At 34.1% G+C, this 26,416-nt stretch overlaps 1 protein-coding gene across 1 annotated transcript; it reads left to right on the top strand.

Annotated features, from left to right (window-relative positions):
- The first annotated feature begins 1,401 nt into the window (after positions 1-1,401).
- Positions 1,402-25,636, top strand: LOC144974434 (coatomer subunit gamma-2-like). The gene is made up of 21 exons (XM_078917299.1): positions 1,402-1,607; positions 2,914-2,963; positions 4,128-4,208; positions 5,159-5,230; positions 5,694-5,773; positions 6,104-6,179; positions 6,748-6,840; positions 12,300-12,389; positions 12,732-12,848; positions 13,049-13,291; positions 13,874-14,158; positions 14,774-14,852; positions 15,643-15,807; positions 16,659-16,838; positions 18,437-18,559; positions 18,989-19,083; positions 19,905-20,030; positions 20,715-20,883; positions 22,655-22,752; positions 23,208-23,346; positions 24,336-25,636. The coding sequence occupies exons 1-21, from the start codon at positions 1,568-1,570 to the stop codon at positions 24,566-24,568; spliced, it is 2,634 nt and encodes an 877-aa protein (XP_078773425.1). The 5' UTR covers positions 1,402-1,567; the 3' UTR covers positions 24,569-25,636.
- Positions 25,637-26,416: the final 780 nt, after the last annotated feature.

Below are 26,416 nucleotides of genomic sequence, written 5' to 3'. Positions count from 1 at the left end.
AAAAAAATTAATAGGAAAATAAATATAATTTAAAGCTGTTTGAGGAAGGAAATAGATTGAGTTGGGCATATTTAATTGCTTTTAGAAAAATCTGTTTGTTTTTTATGTGTTTTGTTTTGTTGGGGGAGGAGGGGGGGGGGTGTTGTTGTTATTTTCTTTTTTTTTTTTTTGAATATGTAATTCAAATATAAACATTTATATGTCTTATAGCGCCTGCTGTGTATATGTTACAGTCACGTCGGTGCCGATCAGGCGCTATAAGACATATAAATGTTTATATTTGAATTGCATATTTAAAAATCAAAACAAATAACAACAACAAAACCACCCCCCCCCCCCACACACACACACCCCCACCCAACAACACAAAACACGTCCAAAAAAAAAAAAAAAACAAAAAAAAATAGATTTAAAAAAAGCAATTAAATATGCCAAACTCAATCTATTTCCTTCCTCAAAGAGCTTTAAATAATATTTATTTTCATATTATTTTTTTATATTTCTTATTCTCTCTCCCCCCCCCCCCCCCCTCTCTCTCTCTCTAACACACACACACACACACACACACACACACGCTCTCACTCACTCCCCCCCCCCCCCTCCCCTTAATTTTTTTTCTTTTAGATTTGACAGCTTGGCTCAGCGATGCGGTCTTCGCTTCCTACCCGAAAGGTACCGAGTTCAAATACCTCTGCGCTATGTGGCCTTGAGCAAGTCACCTCGCCCTCGCTCAGTTCGCGGCTTTGCACTGCGGCCGACGCCTCTTTGACTAAATACTAAAGACAAATTTCTCTTTTAGGATGAATAAAGGGAATTTTATTTATTTATTTATTTTATTTCCTTATTTATTCTTTTTGTTTTAAAGCTTACTAACTAAACTAGCCCCATAATTGGGTTCGGATGTCAGTCCTGCATATGTACACGTCGGGTTGGAGCAAAGGCGACGTGCACTTATTTGCAGGTCTGATAGCCCAATTCCTTATGGGCTCATTGTTGAAATGGAAATCTCAAAAAATGACGGAAATATTGTCCATTACAAACTAGGCCCATATGTGGGTTTGGATGTCAGACCTGGATAATGAACACGTCGAGCAAAGGGATTCAACTCTTGACATTACCGGTGTCACCGAGAATGACGTGGAGGGCTGGGCATTAGTATTAGAATGAGTTGTAATCATAAATTAGAGTATTTATTATTGTCAAGTTAACAATATTTTCTAACTTTTTAAATTTGAACCATAAAAACTGGTATCTATATCAGAATAGCTAAATATGAAAAATAAATTTACCGAGTTATTTTATTCTGAAAAATAATATGCGAATATGTGTGTCTCATGACTCTCAGTATTTGTATGTAGTCTGCGATTATATTTAGTTAAACCAGAAAATACAAATAAATACACGCCCATCCCACCCGAATTTTATTGAGTGTGTAGTTTACTGTCTATGGACTGCTGTACACCAAACACCGAACGGAATTGAACCTCAAATTCTTGTCCATTACAACCAATAGATTATTTCATTATAAATCTTCCGTTGCATAAATTCCATTTACCTCACACCCGTCATGTTGTCATTAAAAAGAGATAAGAAAGAAGAGGAAGAAGGTAAGTCAAAAGTGCTCCCAACCATCCTCTCATCATCAGTCAGTCTTCAGTAAGTATCATCAGTTCATTCTCATTCTTATCATCTGAATCTGAAGTCTGATGAGAGTCAATGAAAGTTCCATTTCCAACCTCAACACATCTCATTAATATATTATCAGTACGTGTTTATAAATATATTTTCTCGAGTATATGGAATTAAAAGCTGTAGTAAATTGCCGTGACTGCCCGAACTTTGTATTCTGGCAGTAGGTGGGTCCGTGAGCTTTGCCTGTCCTGTTCAGAATGTGAATCACTGTTCATGCTCACCCGGAGACATCATCGCAATCAATGATGGATAGGCCTAAATTCATGAATCGTAGCTAGGTTACCACTCTAGAAAAATAGGGGAGGCCTTCCGAAAGCTCATACATAATAATAATCTAATCTTTATTGTCCAAATAAAAGGCAATTCATGTGTGAGGTAAACAATGAAATGCTCAAACAGTTTGGTTCTCATGGTATGAACATCAACACATTTACAAATACAGACACAGACGTACACAAACATACACGCAAGCACATTTGTTTCTACACATGTATATACAAGAAATGAGCGTACGTACGTACATACATACATATATACACATACATACACACACAGACAGACAGACAGAACGATATGATTTATTTGCTGGGACAGCAGATAACCATATATTATAAATATTATGTCTTTTTACCTGTTCTGTGTATTTAATAGAAAAAAAAGTATTCCTTTTTTTTTATAATGTTCTAGTAGGGGGTTTGGGAGGAGGAAACCTTTTTAAAAAAAAGTCTCCCCCCTCCCAAACTAGTACTAGAACATATGTTTAAAAAAAAGAATACTGGGGATGAAGGAGCTTTCGGATGGCCTCCCAAAAATAGATTTTATTATTGTTAAGGATTCTAGTTTCAAGTTTTATTTCATGTGACCAACAAAATGAATTAAAAAGATTGGTTAGAGTTAGACATAGACTTAGCCATTTGTTGTCATCCACAATTTCTAGACATCCGACTTATTTTTAGTTTTGTCGTACAGTCTCAACAAAATTGTTGCTTCTTTTATTTCATTTAAAATTAAATTTGGGCTAAATTAAGTTCGTTTACTTGAGGCGGGGTGGGTTGAGGTTTTTGATCACAATAACATTTTAATAAAATGAATGAAATTCTGTAAATTATTTATCGTTTACTATTGCTACCCTCATCTGATTATAATTATAATTTCTCTGATTATATACCTGAATATACCTCTTGTTCATCATTTTTTTTTTCTTCTCCTACATTGCATCAGGTGGGGGAAATCCATTTAACAACTTGGAAAAGAGTTCTGTCTTACAGGAGGTATGTTTTTGCAAAGATATGATTTAAATCTCAATTACATCTTGATCCAGTAGAGCATTGCTCCCATTGCCCTCTCAGAAGGACTCTGCTACTCCATCCTGCTGGGGCCTCAGTGGTCCCTTGAACTTGAACCCAGCTTTTTGTAGTGGTGCCATGTCCAAAGCGTCCTTTCCCAATTTTCACCCACTCATTTCCCGCCCCCTCCCCTCTAAATTCACTACCTCATTTTTTGTTGTAAAGTAAAGTGTTGCAAGCAGATTGAAAAGTACTACCTCTGTGCGGCTATTATGTGGTCTTGTAACACTCTCTTTTGGATCGGAAGGTCCTGGGTTCAAGCCTTGCTAGGCGCATAGTTGAGTCCTTAGAAAAGGCTCCTTACTCACATTCTCTCACCTTGCTCAGGTGTAAAATGAGCCTGGCCGTTAACAGAGTTGTAAAATTGTAATATTGCCTAACAAGCCTCATGTCATGTCCGACATAATAAGTGTTACTGTTGGCTAGGAACCCTTTGTAAAGTGCTTTGAGCATTGAGCATGGTTAGTGGATAGTGCTCTATATAAGAGCTCAATCTTTAACTCTAAAACCATTGTAACTATATTATGCTCTTGATATTAGAGATGTCTTATTGTCTTTTAAGAATTTCTATTGTCTGATATAGTGTTCCTGGAATTTGAAGGTTTTATCATTATCAGTAGCTAAACATGTTTCTGAAATTTGAAATTGGGGGTGGGCATGCCTGTTGTTCACTTTCATCCAAAAAATTGGCTTTTGTAAGATTATAATGATGATGATAATGATAATAATAAGAAAGTTTTGGTTATTTGATTATTTTGAGATAAAGGTGAGGTTTAACCGTTAAAAAAAAAAAGTATTTATCAATTATGTGGTCATATTGATAATAACTTGTGTAGAACAATATCAAATGAAATCTGAATATTTTTTCATGAAAACCTATATAAAAGACTATCAGCAAATTGTTGGAAAAGTTTAGAATCCCAGCCAACTTTTCCTACCCTCTTTGATCGCAGTAGGTTCAACTGCTTAACCTCATATCTTGATTTAAAACACACACACACACACACACACACACATAATATACACTGGTTTTCATGGCATAGCTTAATGCTAAGTCCTTTTTATTGTAATTTTATCCTCTCTATATAGGCAAGAACCTTCAATGAAACGCCTATCAACCCCAGAAAATGTGGACACATTCTTACCAAGCTCTTGTATGTCATCAATCAGGTAATTTGCTTGTTAAATATGGAGTACCTACAGTCCATTTACATCCAAAAAGTTTATTTTGATTGATTTTATTACAGAACATTTCTTTACTGTAATTTTGTAGTTGATTTTAAATTTGTTTGGGTCCAACTTAAACAAGTTTGTTCAGCAGGTCTCATTTGATAACAATATATATGCAATTGTACATCTTTCTAGTCTCTCACACCAATCTGCTCCCATGAACACATAAACTTAACTTGAAGCAATATATCCTTGCAATTTACAAAACATAGACTGGACAAACGAGATATCACACTTTAAATATTTCTCCATCTAATGTCGATAGTCACCTTTACCAGACCTGCCTAATACCCAGAAAAATGTGCAGAATTACGAAATTTTGGCGCCAATTTCAGAACTTGATGAACATTTCCAAGTCATTGAAGCCAGAGTGCATAATTTAAATGATTTTGAAGTATTTTCTAATCATTTTGAGAATAAATTGTTGATCTGTACAGTTACCTATTATAGCGACTACAATTTTTATCTCATAAAAACTACGAATTTTGACATTTTAGGCAGGTTTGCCTTTGCTCAATTTTGACAAATACTTTTTTGCTTTTGGAACAACCTCAGGCTTCTGAGTAATATTGAGACCTTTAAAAATACACTTCAGAATATCATGGAAGTACCATAATTTATACATAAATTTATTTATTTGTTTGAAATGCACATTTATGACAATAATCAATCTGAGTCAGTATTTTTTTTTTTTTTTTGGTGTGTTTAAAAAAAATAATTTTTAGAATAATGGATGCGTCTTTTCCTTTACACATTTTTATGCACTGATTTATGTCCTTTTATTTATTTTTTGTGTGCTTTTCTTACTGTTTAGTACGCTAGGCTGACACAATTGGATTTTGATGTCATTTCTTTAATATTATTATACATCCCATGCTTTTCTTCCACAGGGAGAAGTTATTGGCACCACAGAGGCTACTGAAGCTTTCTTTGCCATGACCAAGCTTTTTCAATCCAAAGATGTAAGTTGTTTAGTATTATTAAAGTTAAATTTTCCCTTTGAAGTTTGCACCAGTTGTGTGTTGGTCTTTATTCATATTTTTTAATTAATGAATAAACGAGTGACTTTGTGAGCAAGCCAAAGGTGTTTAAGTAATTAACTCCCCTTTTGATTGAAAGTGGGAGTCTAAATCCTGTTGAGGCACTTGTATTTTTATTTCTTTATTTTTTAAATATCTTTAGGCCTTAAAACTAATTAATGAACTCTAAATAGAGTTAGTGCTTCTTTATAGCCTGTCACCGATATGTATTATTTAGCTAACTTTGAAACTTCTGTAATATCCGTTATTTGAATATAAAAAGTATTTTTGGTAACCTTTTAAAAATTCTTGTTTCCTTTATTGATTTATTTTTTTCTTACTCTCACGAATTAATTAGTTGGTATTGTTTTATATAAATTTAGAAGAAAAAATTAATTCCTTTCAGCCAATCATAAGACGCTTGGTGTATTTGGGAATCAAAGAAATGTCAAAGATTGCTCAAGATGTCATTATCGTCACCAGCAGGTAAGAGAAATTGAATAATTTGTTAATCATTACCTTCTGTTCTTTGAATGTTCCAATTCTCAGATAATTTTGTGGTTTACTGATAGCATGCCTGACTGGTAATCAGGAGTTAGATCTACAGTTAAGGAAGCTTTTTAATTAAAGTTTTCATAATAACTATTCATTTCTTGTTTACAGGTTTATTTTAAACATTAAACCAACCAAAAGTTTGCCACTTCTGAATGTCGTGCCTTGATTTTGACTCGCTATTTATTATATGTTTAGATTTATTTTATTTTTATTTACCCTCTATTTATTACACTGATATTACTGTTGGGATACTGTTTGCAGCTTGATGAAGGATATGACAGGCAAAGAGGATCAGTTTAGAGGACCTGCCATCCGTGCACTCAGCTCCATAACTGATGTAAGTTGGGTGATATCTGTTCGTAGATAATTATTTGCTCTGTTTCAAATGGCTCTATCGATGCCTATCAATTTATCTATAAATGATTATGCACCTCTAGTATTGACAATCATTTATAACACTTTAATGATTGTTAAAAATATCAGTATCTCTCTTTCTCTCGTCATTAAATTTTAATGTATCTTAACATCTTGTAACGCGTATAAGTGTATACACATCCCATTTCCCTGCAGTCACTCACACCATCTGCCTGTGTTTAATATTAAGAAATTGTGCTATGTTACTCTTATTTATAAAAACGACAGATATAAATTAAGCTTTGTAGAAAATTTTATCATGAAGTCATGGTACATGTTTCCAAAAGTTATAAATTTCATATATCTTGGAATTTTAAAAAAAAATGCCAACTTTTGACTCTCTGCTGAACACAATGACTTAATAATTTTTACTTGAGATTAGAACTTGCCATTTGATATTAAAGCGACTTAGAGCAGTTCAAAATTCAGGGGGGAAATTAACGCAAATATTTTGTATATAATGTGAAATCATTTTGTAATTCTTTAATCAGGGTAGTATGCTGCAAAGTATTGAACGTTATATGAAGCAAGCCATTGTGGACAAGGTGCCTGGTGTGTCCAGTGCTGCCCTCGTATCTGCACTGGTAAGTTGAATTGTATGGAATAATTGAATTATTATTATTATTATTATTATTATTATTATTATTATTATTATTATTATTATTATTATTATTATTGTATTTTATATTCTATTATTATTGCCATTTTAAAAAGAGATCCTTTTTTTCTTTTCCATTCTCTTTGGCATTTACCTTTATAGTAAGTCATCTAATTTGGGAGATAAAGAGACTGCCGTTGGATTGATATGATAAATGGAGGTTACTTTGTAATAGAACACTGGTAGCAGAGAAGACTAAGTTTCACTCTGGTTGTCTTGGGTTTACTTAAATTGTTGACATTTAAAAGTCAATATTTACGTTGTCAATTGTCCCCATGGAGTCTTTAAAAAATTCTGTGAAACTTTCTCTTGAATGTCATAGCAATGGCATCAGAGAGATTTTATGTTGTGAAATTCTTCAAGTACTCAAAAAAATAAATAATAATAAATAAATAAAAAAAAAACAAAACAAATATATATATACATATATTACATTTTATTCTAAAGTTTAGCTACTGATATTCAATGATTTTTTAAACTCTGCAATTGTGACCATTTGTAAACATACCAAGCCAGACGAGCCTTATGATATATACAGAGCTGCCAACCTACCGCTAACAAAGCGGAATTGTCCGCTTTTCACATGATTGTCCGCTTTTCCGCTTTTTTCCTCATTTTGTCCGCTTTTTATTCAGCCGTCGGTCTCGGATTGGCTATTTAGTCAATTGTATATTGCGTGGCTCAAAAAAATAATTTTACTCACTTCAATTCAAGTCATATAGAGCAGTAAAGTTAGGTGCCCCAAACGTAAACAATAACAAGTTGCTAGTGATTTCCGTTAGGGACCGAATAATTTACGCACAATATAGGTCTCCCAATTTTGTAGTTTGAGTTGTAGGCAATACACTTTCAGTATTGAAAACATGTTTACATAAAATCTAACAGTTGCAGAAATAATAATATAAGGCTAAATTATTATGAAAATCAGGCTCCGAATAATTCTCGTTTTGTTCACACCAGCGCAATAATTTGCTCTGGTCTAAAAATAGATAGACTGTAACTTTTGATAAATTTTAGAAAATTTTACCTTTTGTTCCATAAAATATCCATATCTAGACATTATTTGATGCATGATCGAGTATTTATGAATATGTGTTTCTTTTGCCACCTAACAGCCAAATTTTAAAGGTTATTTTTTTTCTATTATTTACATTGGAACGTGAGCTGTCAAGACAGGAACATGTGGTTTGCCACGTGCTTCTCGACCTTTGTTTACGTATGGGGCACCTAACTTTACTGCTCTATTTTATGTGCTGTGCGATTACACTAATATCTGGTATCGATACCGTATATTCCAGAATATATTACTATAGAACAGTAAAGGAAGGTGCCCGAAACGTAAACAAAGGTCGAGAAGCACGTGGCAAACCACATGTTCCTGTCTTGACAGCTCACGTTCCAATGTAAATAATAGAAAAAAAATAACCTTTAAAATTTGGCTGTTAGGTGGCAAAAGAAACACATATTCATAAATACTCGATCATGCATCAAATAATGTCTAGATATGGATATTTTATGGAACAAAAGGTAAAATTTTCTAAAATTTATCAAAAGTTACAGTCTATCTATTTTTAGACCAGAGCAAATTATTGCGCTGGTGTGAACAAAACGAGAATTATTCGGAGCCTGATTTTCATAATAATTTAGCCTTATATTATTATTTCTGCAAATGTTAGATTTTATGTAAACATATTTTCAATACTGAAAGTGTATTGCCTACTACTCAAACTACAAAATTGGGAGACCTATATTGTGCGTAAATTATTCCGGTCCCTAACGGAAATCACTAGCAACTTGTTATTGTTTACGTTTGGGGCACCTTCCTTTACTGTTCTATATACCATTACTATTCCTGTGGTATCGAATATTTAATTTTATGTAGTTGAGTAATGATTGTAACTCAATAGAACAGTAAAGTTGATGCCCCAAACGTAAACAATAACAAGTTGCTAGTGATTTCCGTTAGGGACCGGAATAATTTACGCACAATATAGGTCTCCCAATTTTGTAGTTTGAGTTGTGGGCAATACACTTTCAGTATTGAAAATATGTTTACATAAAATCTAACAGTTGCAGAAATAATAATATAAGACTAAATTATTATGAAAATCAGGCTCCGAATAATTCTCGTTTTGTTCACACCAGCGCAATAATTTGCTCTGGTCTAAAAATAGATAGACGTAACTTTTGATAAATTTTACCTTTTGTTCCATAAAATATCCATATCTAGACATTATTTGATGCATGATCGAGTATTTATGAATATGTGTTTCTTTTGCCACCTAACAGCCAAATTTTAAAGGTTATTTTCTTTCTATTATTTACATTGGAACGTGAGCTGTCAAGACAGGAACATGTGGTTTGCCATGTGCTTCTCGACCTTTGTTTACGTTTGGGGCATCAACTTTACTGTTCTATACTCACATTTACCAATGAAATCAATGTGTAAAGTGAAGCTGAACAATGATCACTTCCCTGTTTGCTCCACGTGTGTGATTCAGTCTTTGTTGCTGTTTGGACATTGGAACATCTTCCGTGCCTTAGACTTCTAGATTAGACTAACCACTCTCTCCATCTTGAAAGCTCTTCGTCTATTTTTGGGATTTTATTTCTGCATCTTGAAACATCTTCATCTACTTTTGTGATTTTATTTCTGCATCTTGAAACATCTTCATCTACTTTTGTGATTTTATTTCTGCATCTTGAAACATCTTCATCTACTTTTGTGATTTTATTTCTGCATCTTGAAACATCTTCATCTACTTTTGTGATTTTATTTCTCCATCTTGAAACATCTTCATCTACTTTTGTGATTTTATTTCTGCATCTTGAAACATCTTCATCTACTTTTGTGATTTTATTTCTGCATCTTGAAACATCTTCATCTACTTTTGTGATTTTATTTCGGCCATTGCTCATTGCATTTTTGGGATAGTTTTTAAATTCTTAGACATTTGAACTGTGTTGTGTTAATACTATTATTAATAATGGATAAGCGTGGACCTGAAGATTCTCTTGAATCACTTGAGCCTCTCTCTAAAAAAAACAAAGGTAGGCGGAAAATATTCGCAATCGTGGAAACAAGAGTATGAAAAACAGTTTAGTGGAATTCATCGTTCCGATGAGTTCAGCAATGGCATTTTGTGCATTCTGTTCCTGCCATTTCAGTTTACGTTCGGGTGGTGCTTATGACATTAAAAAACACTGTGCTACACAAAAACATATCAATGCAAGCAAGGCACCTGCCTCTACATCTTCATTGACATCATTTTTCAAAGCCAAACCGGTTGAGGAAGATTTCAGTGTCATTAGGGCGGAGGTTATGTTCACAAAGTTTCTAGTTGAAAAGAATCTTCCTCTTGCCATCGCCGATGATGCAGGTGATCTGTTTAAGTCAATGTTTCCTTCGTGTGAGGTGGCAAAAAAGTATGGGTGTGGGAGGACAAAGACAACGGCTATCCTTCATCAGATGGCCAATGAAGAAAAAGAAAAAACTGTTAAAGGGATTAATTCTTGTGGTGTGTTTTCTCTGAGTACAGATGGAGGCAATGATTCTAAGGAGAAACTGTTTCCCGTTATCGTTCAGTATGCTGATAAAGAGAAAGAAGAAGTGGTGACAGAGGTAGTTTCTGTTGATAGCTTGTCTACCAGTACAGCCACTGGCAAAGACATCTTTGAACATTTGAAAAAGACTTTGTGTGATGTTAATCTCGATTTGAATAATTGCATAAGTTTTAGTGCTGACAATGCTTCTGTCATGGTGGGTGAAAAGTTTGGTGTCTCTGCATTTCTTCGTGAGGAAAATGAGAATATCATTGTTGTTGGCTGTCCTTGCCATAGGATTAATTTAGCTGCATTGAAAGCTGCCAATACACTTCCACACAAACTGGATCAACTTCTAATAGACATTTACTTCTTCCTTGATAAGTCGTCAAAGAGAGTTGCCCGATTGAAGGAACTTCAGGAAATTCTTGGTTGTTGCAGTCACGAAGTGTTAAAACGTGTTAACACAAGATGGCTCTCTCTTGGACCTTGTATATCTCGTCTGTTAGAACTCTGGGAACCAATATCGGCCTTGTTTATGGAGTTGTCAGAAGAGACAATTTCAAAGTCAACTTCCTCTAAAGCACAAGGTATTTTGAAGAAGCTTTTGAGTGACGAGGTAAAGGCATATGCCATGTTTTTGGACAATGTTGTAGGGGTGTTTGAGAATGCTAATGTCATCAGAGCCTCTCATTCATAAAATGGCTGACATCATGAAGTCCATTATTCATGATTTATGTTTACGTTTCGTAAAACCCTCTTATCTGCAAGGTAAAGATTTGCTGCAAATTGATGTCAATGACACAAAAAATCTCCTGCAATCAAGTGAAATTGATGTTGGATATAGATGTAGGAAATTGTGAAGGAACTTGGAGACGATGCCAAAAAACAATTTTATAAGTCTGTTAGAGACTACTTGAAAACAGCTGTTGTCTATCTCCAATCAAAGTGTAATTTAGACTCAGAACCAATCATGCATGCATCTGTTGCTAATCCAGACAACAAAGTCGTGGCTAGGATGGCATCTTTAGAATATTTTGTGGAGAGATTTCCATCTTTAGTTCCCTGTGAAGAAGGCCAGTGTACTGATGAGGTCATGGATATTCTCTTCAGACAGTTTAGAGATTGGCAATCATCTGCAATGCCCCTGCTCAATGGAGAAAGAGTGGATAAATACTGGTTTCGTCTTGCTAATGCAAAAACACAAACTGGCTCTGCTAGGTTTCATTTGCTTAGTCGTTCCATGCTGGGAATACTTTCCATCTTCCATTCAAATGCAGCATGTGAAAGACTATTCAGCTTAGCCAGGAGGAATAGGACTGATTTTAGGGCCAGCATGTCGAACAAATTGCTAGAGTCCATCAGTATTTGCAAAGCAAAATGGAGTCATAAATCATTTAAGAACCCTATCTCCAAGGAGCTTCTCATCAAGGCCAAGTCTGCGACTGCAGCTTCCTTGAAAAAGGACTAAACCAGTGTCATATACTGGACTGTATATAATGTAAATATTATGTAAATATTTGAATTAAATATAAATTAAAATGAGTGAAGTGAAGACTTTAGGTGTGCATAAACATGAGAAGAACAAAGAAGTGCAACAGTAACGCTTTGAGACAATTTTACTCATAAACTGGAGTGGCTATTATAACAGACTTGGGTGTATGGACATTTATGGATAACCTGCAAATTTAGGGAATGTAAGTACTTTTGTTTGTTTGTTGTACTTGAATCTTCCTCTTTTTCCTTAAATCTTCCTCTTTTTGGCAACCAATCTTCCTCTTTCTGTCAGGAGAGGTTTCTGTATATAAGAATTTAAAACCGTTTTTATGTTTCTTTATCCAGCACTTAGGCAAGTCTGGCAGTCATGAGATTGTTAAAAGATGGATGAATGAAGCCCAGGAGGCTGTTAACAGTGATAACGTTATGGTGCAGGTAAGTCTATACACATCAGACTGTTTAATCTTCTATACTTTTGAGAAATTTATTTTGTTTTGATATTCAGAAATTGTAACCATGATAATAAGATGTTAAAAATGTGTTAAAATTTTATTTATAATGTCTTTGTTACATCAGCAGTTCTTGACTAGTTTGGTCTATTTTAGATGTCGAGATAGTAATTTGTTTTATAATTATTTACAAAAAAAAAAAGATAAAATTAAAGGAGAAAAAAATGGTATGGCTATACTTTGTATTATGTCTTTTTAAAGAATTTATAATACATCATTCTTTTGTAGTTCAGTGTTAAATTTTTGTTTTTGAATTTCCTCTCCACAGTTTCATGCCCTCGGACTGTTATATCACATTCGTAAGTCTGATAAGCTGGCTGTGAACAAGCTTGTGAGCAAATTCAGCAAGCACACCCTCAAGTCACCTTATGCTTATTGTCTTTTGGTATGTTTGTATACAATTTTATGTTCTTATTTTGTAAATGAATAAATTTACTCATGCCTTTTCGTTAATTTAAAATAAAAATACCCGATTCTTGGAAGTATTGGAGCAATTTTACTTAATTAATATTTTGTTACATTTGTTCAAATTTATTAAAATGTAATACACTTGTTGTTTAATTTAAACAATTTTTTTTCCATCAGATTCGTATAGCTTCCAAACTGATTGAGGAAGAGAACTCTGGGTCAGACAGTCCCATGTTTGATTTTATTGAGAGCTGTCTGAGACACAAATCAGAAATGGTCATCTATGAAGCAGCTCATGCTATCGTGCAGCTGAAGAACACAACTGCTAAAGATCTTGCACCTGCAGTGTCAGTTCTCCAGCTTTTCTGCAGCTCGCCAAGGCCTACTCTGAGATTTGCAGCTGTTAGAACTCTGAACAAGGTTAGAAAGTCCTCTTTTAACCTCATGATAGGAATATGAAAATCAAACCCCACATATATTGTTGCATAAAGTTTTTTTTAAAATGGGCACGTGTATTGATATTAAGTTAGATGTTCAAATAGTTGTATCGAAAGATCATTTAAAGTTAATTTTTCGAAGTTTGAAACAGAGCAAGTGAAACCTTTGCCAATTTAGCGATGAAAACAACTACCAATGTTCGGCGATGATCAATTTGATGAATTGCACATGTTTACCTATACATATGCTCTTAATAAAACAGAATATAACTAGGACTTTTCTTCTTCTGGTCATATTGAATGTTTTGAAATTATTTTTACTTTAAAGAAATTGTTAAACTTAAAGACAAAAGCACAAGTCTTGGAATAACCCAACTTACGATTTAAAAGAAGTTTTTACAATGTTCGTCATGATTATGATTAAAATCACTCTTTGATCTGGGTTCTCTATGACATCTTAAAGTTCATTTTTTTCAATAGAATAACTTATTTTCATTCACAATTGATGCACATTCAAAAATAAATGATTTACAATTTTTTTTTTTCTCTTTTCCAATTCTTTCAGGTTGCCATCAAACATCCTGCTGCTGTGACAGCTTGCAATTTGGATTTGGAAAATCTGATCACCGATGTCAACAGGAGTATTGCCACCCTGGCCATCACAACTCTGCTCAAGACTGGCAATGAAAGCAGTGTGGACCGGCTGATGAAGCAAATCTCCACATTCATGTCAGAAATTTCAGATGAATTCAAGATTGTCGTAGTCCAGGCCATCAAATCCCTGTGTGCCAAGTTCCCACGCAAGCACAATGTGCTCATGACTTTCCTGGCCCAGATGCTAAGAGATGAAGTGAGTTTTGAATTGCGTTTTTTTACCCAAAGTGGAAAATTTTTCTCTTTCAATAGCTGACAGAATGAAACGCATAACCATCAAAATTTTGTGTTGACATGTTGTTCAAATGAAAAGAAAATTGTGTTATTGGCAAAAGGTATTGTTTGTGTCATGGAGTTTTGCCTTTTTATTGGCAAGTGGCTGCTGTTAGGAAAACAATATATTGTATGTTTTAGAAAAGTAGTTGTCGTTATAGGTAACCAGAGGGTGACAAGTCTTATCACTCTGTAGGCATTGCAAAATATCTTGGGGAAAATCTGTCCAAAGTTTTGGCTCTTAAATTTTATACCAAGAATCAGAATACGGATTCCATCTCTTTAAAGCTTGTACTGATGCAAATTTTAAAAGAAGAGCCTTCATGTAATGCAACATGCGCTAAAATGTGCCAAAAGTTCTTTACAACTGAAAGTGTAGGACGAGACATGATGCCTGTAAGACCTTAATTTTATTTATTAATTTTTTTTTTCAACGGAGACAACGGCAATGAAATAAAATCATGAGAATGAATGTTTGAATATTTAGAAACTTGCTTGCTTATCACCATTTATATTATCGTTTTCTTGATTTCTTCAGGGTGGTTTTGATTACAAGAGAGAGATTGTGGATTGCATTATTTCCACCATTGAAGAGAATCCAGAAGCCAAAGAAGCTGGTGTGTGTTTTGTCATTTCATATTAATATTTAACGATTTAAAAAAAAATGTGTGTCTTATTGCCAGAAATTGTACACTTGAGTGGATCATATGGTTTTTCCAGACTTAAACTTAGCTCAAGTTTCAAGTTTTTGTTTGAATTGATTATATGACTGATAATAGGTGCTTCTATGACGATAAGTAAAACTTGTGGTGACCTGATAAAATGAGCCACATAATAAAAAAAAAATAAATTAATCTCTGAATTGTTGCAGGGCAATCTCCTCGTGTAATATGCAATTTAAATTATTAAAATGTCTTAATTAGGGATAAAGTAATTGAAGAAAAAGAAAATGTTTTAAGCGGGTGGTTGGATGGGAGCATCACCATTGAATCATATACCTATGATGTTCCCATGGGTGTACGATCCGATAGTGATGTCGTTTCTTCTTCTCTTTACTAGCCTATCCTGCTTCTTTGGTTTGTGATTGTATTTTTGACAGGGATTTTTTTTTTTTTCTGTAAATCTTCTGCCTGTTTGTTCTTGGTTATTTATAATTTAGCTTATGATATCTTTAGGTTATGATTTTGATTTACATTTGTACTATTTTTGTTAGATTGCTTGTTTTTTTGTTTCAGCAGTCTCTCATATAACCTCAATTGTGTTGGAAGAGACCTAAAGCAACAAACAAAAAATGTTTTAAAAAAACTATATTTTTGCTCTTACCCAAAAAACAGTCAACACACCTGACACCTTTTATCAACACACCTGACACATATGAGTGATGTAAACTTTATTTTTTTTTCCAAGGCCTGGCTCATCTTTGCGAGTTTATTGAGGATTGTGAGCACACTGTTCTTGCTACTAAGATTTTGCACCTTCTGGGCAAGGAAGGACCAAGGACGCCCACGCCATCTAAGTACATTCGGTTCATCTACAATCGAGTCATTCTAGAAAATGCTGCTGTGCGTGCAGGTAACTTTGCATTTTGTCTCTTAATTTTGCTGATACAAAATTTACTAAGATTCATTTAAAAAAGAAATCATGATTTTGGAGTTTTTATTAATTTTTTTTTTTCTTTTTAGGTCTCTCCAGTGCATTATCATTATTCACTTATCTAGACTTTTGATATTCTTTTTCTGTGTAAAATTATGGTTGACATGTATGATGACTTTAGAGGTACTTTTGTAATGCAGTTGTCTTATTTTCAAATTGGAAGTGTGATTATAAAGGAGTGAGGCCATGACTACTACCAAATCATCTATTATGGCGGAGTCAAATTGGAACTCCTTTTGACCATGTGGTATTTTACTGAGTCAGATGAGGAAATGTGAAAGACAGAAAGTAAAGTGCCTTTATGGGTTTGATGACGATGGTAGTTGGGTGAGAGGGGGAGGGGGGGGGGGGGGGGGGGAAGAAAGAAGAGATTGGTTTAATTTGAACACATATACATAGAAATTGCAAGTAGTTACCCAGTAGCTAAGGAATTTTACACTATCACTATTAATATGTTATTATTTCAGTTTTAATTATTTCTTTGTATTGTTGATTCAGCAATAAGTATAGAGAATTAGATACATTTAAAAAGGATCCCCCCCCCCCCACCCAGATAAATACATTTTATTTATTTTATGAATGTGCAGAATTTGATATGAACAAGAGCTACTAAAATATCAAAGAAAGTATCTGTTGTTCTTGGTCGTATTAATTAGCCTAAATAAGTTTAGCGCACCTCGACTCACAGTTTCTTACTCTGAGAATAGAATTGACTGTCCATCATCTATGTTCTAGTTAAACTAAAACAATTTATATTATTTTAATTTTAGCTGCTGTTTCTGCTATTGCCAAATTTGGAGCACACTGCGAAGATTTGGTGAACAGCTGCATTGTGTTGCTAGAAAGGTGTCAACTTGATTCTGATGATGAAGTGAGGGACAGAGCAACTTTCTACGTCAACATTCTCAAGCACAAGCAGAAGGCTCTTAACTCTGCCTTCATTCTCAACGGTAAGAAGTTAACAATGGTAGACTTGAACATAAAACAGAAAATGAAGGTGTTTTTTTTTTTAATCTTAAAAGTCTTGATCTGTTTAAAAAAGGTCTAACCATGCAATGGTATTAAATTTATTCCGAATTTAATGCATGAATTGGATTTAATCTGTTTATCATAAGTATTTACTCAAAGTGCTCAAAGTGAGCACCCAAGGATCAGTAGGTGCAGCAAAGTGTCATTTTGATCCCTTATCTTATCTACCAGTGTCTGGGTGGGGTTCCTGACCTCCCATAGTGGGCAGGGGGGTACATACAGTGTCTTCTATCCCCCTATATCTGTTTTCCAACATGCTTTCTGTCTTTGTCTTGGGATGAGATTACTTGGTTTTGTCCTGGCCGTGGCTGGAGTCCTAGCTGGGAGGGAAACAGTCAAATGCATAGTTATTGTTTTGGGAGATGATATTTTTTTCCTTGTAAATCATCTTTCAGTTATTTATTATTAAATTTGTGTGTGCGGGTGTTGGATGGGAGCATCACCCTTGAATCATATACCTATGATGTTCGCATGGGTGTACGATCCGATAGTGATGTCGTTTCTTCTTCTCTTTACTAGCCTATCCTGCTTCTTTGTTTGTGATTGTATTTTTGACAGGGATATTTTTTTTCCTGTAAATCCTCTGCCTGTTTGTTCTTGGTTATTTATAATTTAGCTTATGATATCTTTAGGTTATGATTTTGATTGACATTTGTACTATTTTTGTTAGATTGCTTGTTTTTTTGTTTCAGCGGTCTCTCATATAACCTCAATTGTGTTGGAAAGACCTAAAGCAACAAACAAAAAAAAAAAAAAAAAAAAAAAAAAAATTAAATTTGTTATTTTGAATGTATAATGTAAGCATTTGAGTGTATTCCTCTTTGTTGGATTTTGTGCTTGTGTCCGGATGAGGCTTATAGGTGATTTCAAACTAAGTACATTGCTCTTGGAATCTATATCTGATCCCTATTTGTTCTCTTTACTTTTTCTTGGGTGCTTTAATTGTAATTCTAGAACTTTTTAATATCCCATTTTCTTCCTTTTTACTGGCGCTGATATAACCTAAATGTATTGCAAGTGCAGTAAAACCCTTAAAAACAAAAACAATAATTATCTACCAATGCTGATATGTTATCAGAAGCAAGACATATATTTTGCTGATTATATTCTCTTGTTTTGAAAGTTGACAATGAAAGCGATGCGCAATTATTTAAATGAAATTCCATCTCACAAATTCCTTGTTTTGCTTGCTACTAAAAAGAGAAACTGTTGCATTTAAATACAAAAAACTTGTGGATATTATGTTATCATTGGAATTTACTTGACACTGTATATTGGGAAAAACTGTAGGGTTAATGGATTATTACCTACTAAAAGGAGTGTGAGCTTGAATCTACTCTAGATAACCTGTCAAAATGAAGGTTCTATTTTGGGGGATGATTGTTTTGTCTTAAAATATAAGCCAGTGAAATGGTTGTTGTGTTTATTTTTATAGCACTTCATTTTCGAGCAACATTTTTTTTTTTGGACACTTATAGTTTATTTATTATATCAATGCTATATATTTTTTAATCTACAGGCCTTCAAGTGTCTGTGGTTGGACTTGAGAGATCTCTTCACCAGTACACTCTTGAGCCATCAGAAACAGCATTTGACATGAAGTCGGTGCCCCTTGCCACTCAGCCCATCACCGAACAGAAAGGTGAATTTGCAGTTAATAAAACGTTTATTTCATGTACTATGTGCCTTGTCCTGTCTTTAAAAAAAAAAAAGAATTGAATTAATTTTTTCCCATTTTCATTTCATACATCAAGAGCTTCAAATATTTAATTTAATTGATTTCTGCAAAATGTCATCTCCGATCTTCTATGATAAAATAAAATTCTGACCTTTGGAAACCCCCTTAGGTAGCTTGATAGAAAATTACCATCGGTTATCTCAGCTAGGGTTTTAATCTGTGCTAAAAAAAAGAAGCTTAATGAAGAATGAGAGAAATTGTGTGAAGCAAATGATGAGGAATTGTAAAAAAGTGTTTGAGTTTATGCTTTGGTTCATTGACAAAGGACTTTCAAATTAAAGACCCTATATAACATTGTCATAATTTTATATTTTTTAAAAATCACTTCTTTAGTTCGTGAAGTACCTGGTGAGACTGCAGCTGTCAAACCATCTCAAGACAAAGTGGCAGCTACCAGACAGGATGTCTACCAGGAACAATTGGCCCAGGTAAATGGATTTAGATCCTACTTGTGTTTGTTGTGTGGTTATAGCATCTTTGGTTCTTATCATATCGATCTAGGTTAATCTAGACCCACCACTGATGCAGATAAAGTTAGTAAATACAAATATTTTTATTTGCTAAATACTATACGGCCATATTGAAATTTTTGTCTACAACAGTTAAAAGGAAAATTGTTAAAATATTTTTAAATGATATCTACCATTTTACTCTGCTTCACACATTCTTAAGTGTTAAAAGTTTAATTTGGTTTAAAAGCACTTTTTTTAAAAAATTGGATTATTGAGTATAGATATAAACTTTAAAAAAAAAAAAATGTTTTGCCTGTTATCTATGGCAGGTCTGTTGTTGTGAGAAAAATAAAATTGTGATTATATTTATTACATTATGATTTTATGAGATTATTGTAATGATACTTATATATCACTTGTAAATATTCTCGCAAAGGATAATACAGTTGTGTCTCTCTGATCCGGAACTCCACAATTCGGATCCCTCCATTATCTGGACAGGTTGCCAGAGGAAGGATTTTTTCCCCCTTTATTTGTACACTTTAGGGACTAATTCCACTATCAGGATGTCTCTGTAATTCAGACAAAATGCTGGGAACGGAGGGTTTTGGATTGGAGAGACATGACTTTTATCATAATTTTGATGATTTATCAAAAGTGAGGCTAATGTTAGGATTAGTTATATACCCATCATATGTTTTACTTTCCGAACCACTGTACCTGTATCACTTTTGTTAATGTAAGACTTAGTGTAACAGACTTATAAGAATACTGTTCTCTCCGATCCTTCACTTCAGGTGCCAGAACTGTCCAACCTGGGTCCTCTATTCAAGTCTTCAGCACCAGTGGAAGTGACCGAGTCAGAGACCGAATACTACATACAGTGTGTGAAGCACAGCTTTACCAACTACATCGTGTTTCAGGTACAGAATAGTTCCAGTATGGTTATGCTGGCTCCAGCTCCAAATCTAATTAATATATAAAGTGCTGCTATTGGTTCTTGGTTGTATATTTTTACATTTTTGTGCATTTGCATATATATATATGTAAACATTGTCGCCATAGATTCTCAACTTTGTGTTTATACATTTTTATGCATGCCACGTCTGTAAACGAATTTCCATTTTTTTTAATGAATAAAGTATATATTATATTATTATTATTATATTATTATTATTATTATTATTATTATTATTATTTTTTTATTATTATTATTATTATTATTATTATTATTATTATTATTATTATTATTATTATTATTATTATTATTATGTTCATTTTCAAATGTTGTCCTTTTTATTTATCAGTATAGAATCAAGCAGAATAGTTTATTGATATATATGACTAAGATTATCATTTAAATATATATTTTATATATTTGAAAGTGATAATTCTAATCTTAATAATAATAACATTAAAAATTTTTTTTTTGGGTATTACTTAGTTGTTATCGCAAAGCTCATATTTGTCATACCGCTAGTGTTTCAGTGATTTAATTTTTCAAAATGGACGTTGATCTAATCTATTCAATGGATCTCATCCGTGCAACAATTTCAATATTTTAACATGATTTGAAAGAATGAAATCATTATTTATTTCCCCCTTAGTTTGATTGCACCAACACGCTTAATGACCAACTACTGGAAAATGTCACTGTAGAAATGGAGCCTGCTGATGGATTTGAAGTGGTGAAATATATCCCTTGCCCCAGTCTACCTTATAACAAGCCTGGCACTTCTTACACCATGGTCAAGATGCCAGCTGAACCGACACAGGGTAAGCCTTCAAAACGACATTTATATATATTATGTTCATGAGTCTTTTGATTTAGCTGGGAGGAAGACAGATTTCCCATATGACCACTCCTGTAAAGACTGATTGCCTAAATAAGCTCAGAAGACACCAGCAAAGCATCATCTTTCAACTAAGAACACAACACATACCGCTCAACAACCATTTAAGCAAAATTACATAAGACACATCCCCTTCCTGCCCCTTATGTTAACACGCCAATGAAACAGTAACACACCGCTTGCTTGAATGTCAACCTCTTGAAGACCTGAGATGCACATTCCTCCCACCAAATCCAAGCATCAGTAACACACTTTATAGTCACCTGGAACAACTACAAAACACGTCTAACTTCTACGTCATGGCACAAGACTGAAGGACTAGAGCTCAGGTGGTCGCTGGTTTGGATAAGTAAGTAAGTAGTGAGAGATGATATTTTTTTCTCTCATAAAGCATCTCGATGTAGGATATGCTGACTTGCTGACTTCTACAAAATATAATCATAGAACTGCAAATTTTTGTTCTAACAGTAGAACCACTGAAAAATCTTTATTTTATATTACAATAAAAATTGTTTAAAAGAAAATTGGGTGTCATTCTTGACAGTGTTTAAAGTGTTTAAAAGCATTATTCAATTTTGCTGAGGACAAATTTATCATTTTAAAAAGTTGATGAAGAGTGAATTCAAACTGCAAATTTTTAAAACTTTGAGTGGACAGGTCGGTATACATATTTCCTTTCATATTGATATATGTACTTTTTAACCATCTCAGTGTAGCCCTCTTGATGAGATTTGGTGTTAATGTCTAGGTGGGAGTTTTAGGTGTGCCTTTCTAGACACACGGATGGATTGTTCTTTGACTACCTTTGCAGAGCTGCCAACCTACCGCAAAAAATGCGGAATTGTACGCATTTTCAGCGATTGTACACTTGTACCCATTTTCAGTGTACGGAGTCACTTCAGTTTTCTTTAGTTGTTATTCATATTATTACTAGCCGATTGAGAAACCTTGGTGCCAAGTGGATATTCATATATTTTTTGACCAGTTATGATCTTCATGCTGGGAGGTAGAATTCTGAAAGGATTGGATTATAGTCTTGGGAACATCATTGTTGCTGCAATTGATCTTGTGCGGTGTGACTTTATGTTTCTTACTTTCACAATGGTTAGTTTCCGTCGATTTCAGGATTGTACCCATTTTTATGAAATCTCCCCCATTTTGAGGTCCCATTGTACACATTCTCATCAGATGGGGTTGGCAGCTCTGCCTTTGTTTTGTTTTAATAACCCCCCTTTTTCTTCATTTCTCTGTTATCTTTTCAACTTTTTCTTAATATTCCTTTTCTTACTGGTGCTGAATTGACTTAAAATGTTGCAAGCACCTTAAACCTCTAAAGACAAATTAAAGGATTTCTTTTATTTTTCTTTCTCCTCTGACGACCAATTAATGGTTGGATAAATGGATCTGTTATAAGAGTTTAGAGAGTCAGTTTCAACGCTAAATGGGTCTGACCAATATAATGCCGACAACAGGAACATTTCACTTCTTATGGTAGCAGAGCTTGTCACATAAAACTCACTAAAAGTCCCCCACTTCTCGAAGTGGAAGCTGAGCTGTTCATTCACAAATGCGTGTCTTATCTAATTTTTTTGTTTGTTAATTAAATTGAAGTAAAATGTACTTAAATAGTGTTGAGTTGATTGTTTTGTTTGTTTAAACTCATTTCATTTTTTCCCATTCATATTTGTCAACAGTGGCAGGTACATTTACTTGTACCCTGAAGTTTTTAGTGAAAGACTGTGATCCACAGACTGGTGAGCCAGATGATGAGGGTTATGACGATGAATATGTGGTAAGTGATTCATCCATCTTTTAAGAATGTGTCACCTTTATTTCACATCAAAGAGAAACAGAAAAATACTGTCTGTAAAATTAAATTCAGACACCTCCTTCCACTATGTGGCATGCCCAGTTTTGAGAGACTTGAATTAAATACGTTCACGAATGCACAAGAGCAGATAAAAAGCTGTAAAAGCCTACATAAATCTGGACTTATATCATATCATATCATATCAAGTACCATCCAGTCGGCTTACATTCTTTAATGATTTTTCACTTCATTTGTTTTCAACCGAACATTCTCGACAGATTCAATTATTTTCAAAAGTAAAGAACAGTTTTGGATTGTGATTTGTGATAGCAGCATTAAAGTGATGAAAGTTTTGATATGTCTGGAAAATGCCAAAAAATGTTATGTGAGTGGCATTTAAACATCTTGAATTTTTTTTTTTTTCTTATCATCATCAGCTTGAGGATGTAGAGGTGACTGTAGCTGACCATGTCCAGAAAGTCATCAAACCAAGCTTTTCAGCTTCCTGGGAGGAAGTGGGTCCTGAGAATGAATTGGAGGATACCTATGCTTTATCTACCATGAATAGCATTGAAGGTAAGATAGGTATTTGTATCAAATACAAATTGATGAGATTACAAGTACTGTTGCAGAGCGGTTGTCTCGATCATTATGGCCACTTCTGAATTAATTTCTTGGCTGCTTTCTATACTGTGGCTTTTGTGGGTTTATCAAAGTTTTGAGGTTTTTGAGTTACAATCTTTAAATATACAACCTCACCTTAAACCACGATGCAATGGCAAACATTCTGAAAACCTTTAATAGGGTCAATGAGTTTTTATATAATTTACCAGGTTTAGAACTTCCGACTAGTGATGATGGAATACATGTAGGAAGTGGTCCATAAAATGATAGAATATATATATGTGGGACGAAATCTTCAGTGGGGGAGTTGTAATTAATAATAGCAGTCAAGAAAATTTGGTAGAAGAATTCCATGCCCCCCTCCCCTTCTCGAATATTGCATGGAGCAATAACAGTCTGAAAAGGCTTGACATCAATGATTCTTCCTTTATTTTATATTCTGTAATATTTTAAAAATATATAATTTAAATTATATTTTTCTTTTACTTGTTCCACCGACTTTATTGATGAAGAGATCAGTGGTGTCGGTCTGTTGATTCTAATTGTGAGGCAAATTTGTTTTTCATTCATTATGGGGGCAGCGTGGCTCAGCGTTACAGTCTTTGCTTCATACCCAAAAGGTACTGGGTTCTACTACCTGCCTTGTTGTGTGGCCTTGAGCAAGTCACCTCGCCCTAGCTCACTTTGCGGTGCTGCACGGCGGCTGATGCCTGGGTTATTCCAGTCTTCCCTTGGAATAGACCCTTAAGACAAATTTCCCCTCGGGAATGAATTATTTATTTATTTTATTTAAACAACGTGAGGCATGTGTGTCATGTTTATTCTTTTATAAATATTAAAAACCCTAAATTAGGTCATGAATGTCTTATTTACTTGACATTTATTTATGAATTATCCACCATGTTTTCTTATCCTTTGTTTTTCTCATTTTGTGTTTACAGAAGCTATCAAGAATATAATCCAGTACATGGGCATGCAGCCTTGTGAACGTTCTGACAAAGTTCCTGAAGGAAAGAGTTCACACACTCTTTATCTGGCTGGAGTATTCCGTGGAGGTCATGATGCCTTGGTGAGAGCCAAGCTGGCCGTTGACTCGTCTGGTGTGACCATGCAACTCACTGTCAGATCCACTGACCCCAATGTGTCGGAAGTGTTGGCCACTGCTGTTGCCTAGAGAATTATACTGGATAGTTTCAAATATAAGACCAGTGCTACAAAGAGAGATGTCAATGTTTAAATACAGAAGCTTATTTATTTATTTTTTTTACAAAAGTTATACATATTGATTGCATTTCTTAAAATGATAAGCTCAGCCTCTAATATGGACAATGATAATTGTTTCTTTTCTGTTTGTATTGAAGAGAAAGCAACATTCATTTGAAGCATTTTTTGTGTGTGTCTGTTAAGCAACTTTAGAATGCTACTAAATCTTTGTGAAAATTTATGAGGGCTCAATCTGCATTCATATATTTAAAGTGTGATTCATTTCTGATAGAATACATATTTTTAAAATATGGATGTTAATTTGCTTTTAAAGATATAAACGGTATACGTTTCAATAACATGTTTTGCCTTGTATTGTTTACAAAAATAAATATGTGCAATTAACCCTTTGGTTTGTAATTCCTTTTCCTATTTTAAAGACAGAAGGCTTTGCAAATCCCAACTCCTGGCATTCGCTTTTCAATTAAACTTAAACATTGTCATCTCTTTGTTAGTAAATCGGATTTTGTTGTCTGTATGGACATCTATTTATTCAATCTAGATATCATATTTGTATGTGTTAAAATTATTGTGTTTGCACTTTTATTTTGAAGATATTAAGGTTTAGATATTCAAATGCTAGCCTAAGTTAGGTGTAAGTAATAATATCTTATAGATATTTGCACTGTAATCCAGGGTCACTAGTTTATTATACGGTTAGTTTTGATATGAAAAGAATCCAGGATTTAAAAATAAAATTGTCTACATCAATGGTCAAGTCTGACTTTTGTTTGCAACAAAACAGAAATGATTTAAATTCAAACAAGGACACCTAATTTTTTTTCATTTTCCAACGATTCCAAGATTCACGCTGTAGACATATTGGCTTGATATGAACGGGTTGAAATGGAAATGTTATCTCAAGTTTAGAAAATCTGTAATATTCAATGCTGTTGGGGTTTTTAATGTGATATTTTAATGGAAATATTCCCCTTGAGTATAAAATACAATCTCAATAAACTTGTGTGATAAAGGTTAATTCATCGTGTGTTCCTTTTTAAAAATTAATTCAAATTATTAATCATACGCTCTTCTGGTCAGTAAAAGAGTGCTAACGGGACACCTGGGTGGGGTTCCTGACTACCCATAGTGGGCAAGGAAGCACTCACTGTGTCTTCTGTCTCTTGTCTTGGAATGAGATCTCTTGGTTTTGTCCTGGTCCTGGCCGGATACCCTGGCTGAGAGGGAAACAATCAAATGTATAGTTAGTTTTGGGAGATGTTTTTTTTTTCTCCCTTGTAAATCATCTCTCTGTTATGCACTGTATTGTTTTATTAACGTGTTATATATGATTTGTAAACATTTGAGTGTATTCCTGTTAGTGGGGACCTGTGCTTGTGTCTGGATGAGACTTTTAGATGATCTCAAACTAAGTACTTTGATAGTGTACTCTTGGAATCTACATCTGTTTCCTATTTGAACCAATCCCCCTTTGTCTTAGCTTTTCTCGGGTGCTTTAATTGTAATTCTAGAATTTTTAACTATCCCATTTTCTTCCTTTTTACTGGCGCTGTGTTGTAAGCTGCAAAAAAAAATAAAAATTGAGCTTTATATAGTGCAATATCCACTAAATGTGCTCAAAGCGCTTTACAAGGGGTCCCATGTCAACAGCAACATTTAACATTTAGGACGGAACATGCCGCCTATTAGGCGATATTACAATTTTTCGGACAAAGAGAACACTGTTAACGGCCAGGTACTCATTTTACACCTGAGTAAAAGCCTTAAAAACAAACTACTGGGCCACATTGGGAGGGTC

This window comes from Berghia stephanieae, chromosome 6 (genome assembly GCF_034508935.2).
Source record: "Berghia stephanieae isolate SIO BIC M18660-M18661 chromosome 6, UCSD_Bste_1.3, whole genome shotgun sequence".
In the NCBI taxonomy this organism is placed as follows: Eukaryota; Metazoa; Mollusca; class Gastropoda; order Nudibranchia; family Aeolidiidae; genus Berghia; species Berghia stephanieae.
This window is presented reverse-complemented; position numbering and strand designations above follow the sequence as displayed.

Coding starts and splice junctions, on each gene's coding strand:
- LOC144974434 (XM_078917299.1), top strand. CDS start 1,568: ATGTTGTCATTAAAAAGAGATAAGAAAGAAGAGGAAGAAG. Junction 12,849..13,048: donor CTTATGCTTATTGTCTTTTG/GTATGTTTGTAT, acceptor TTTTTCCATCAG/ATTCGTATAGCTTCCAAACT. Junction 19,084..19,904: donor ACCAGGAACAATTGGCCCAG/GTAAATGGATTT, acceptor CCTTCACTTCAG/GTGCCAGAACTGTCCAACCT.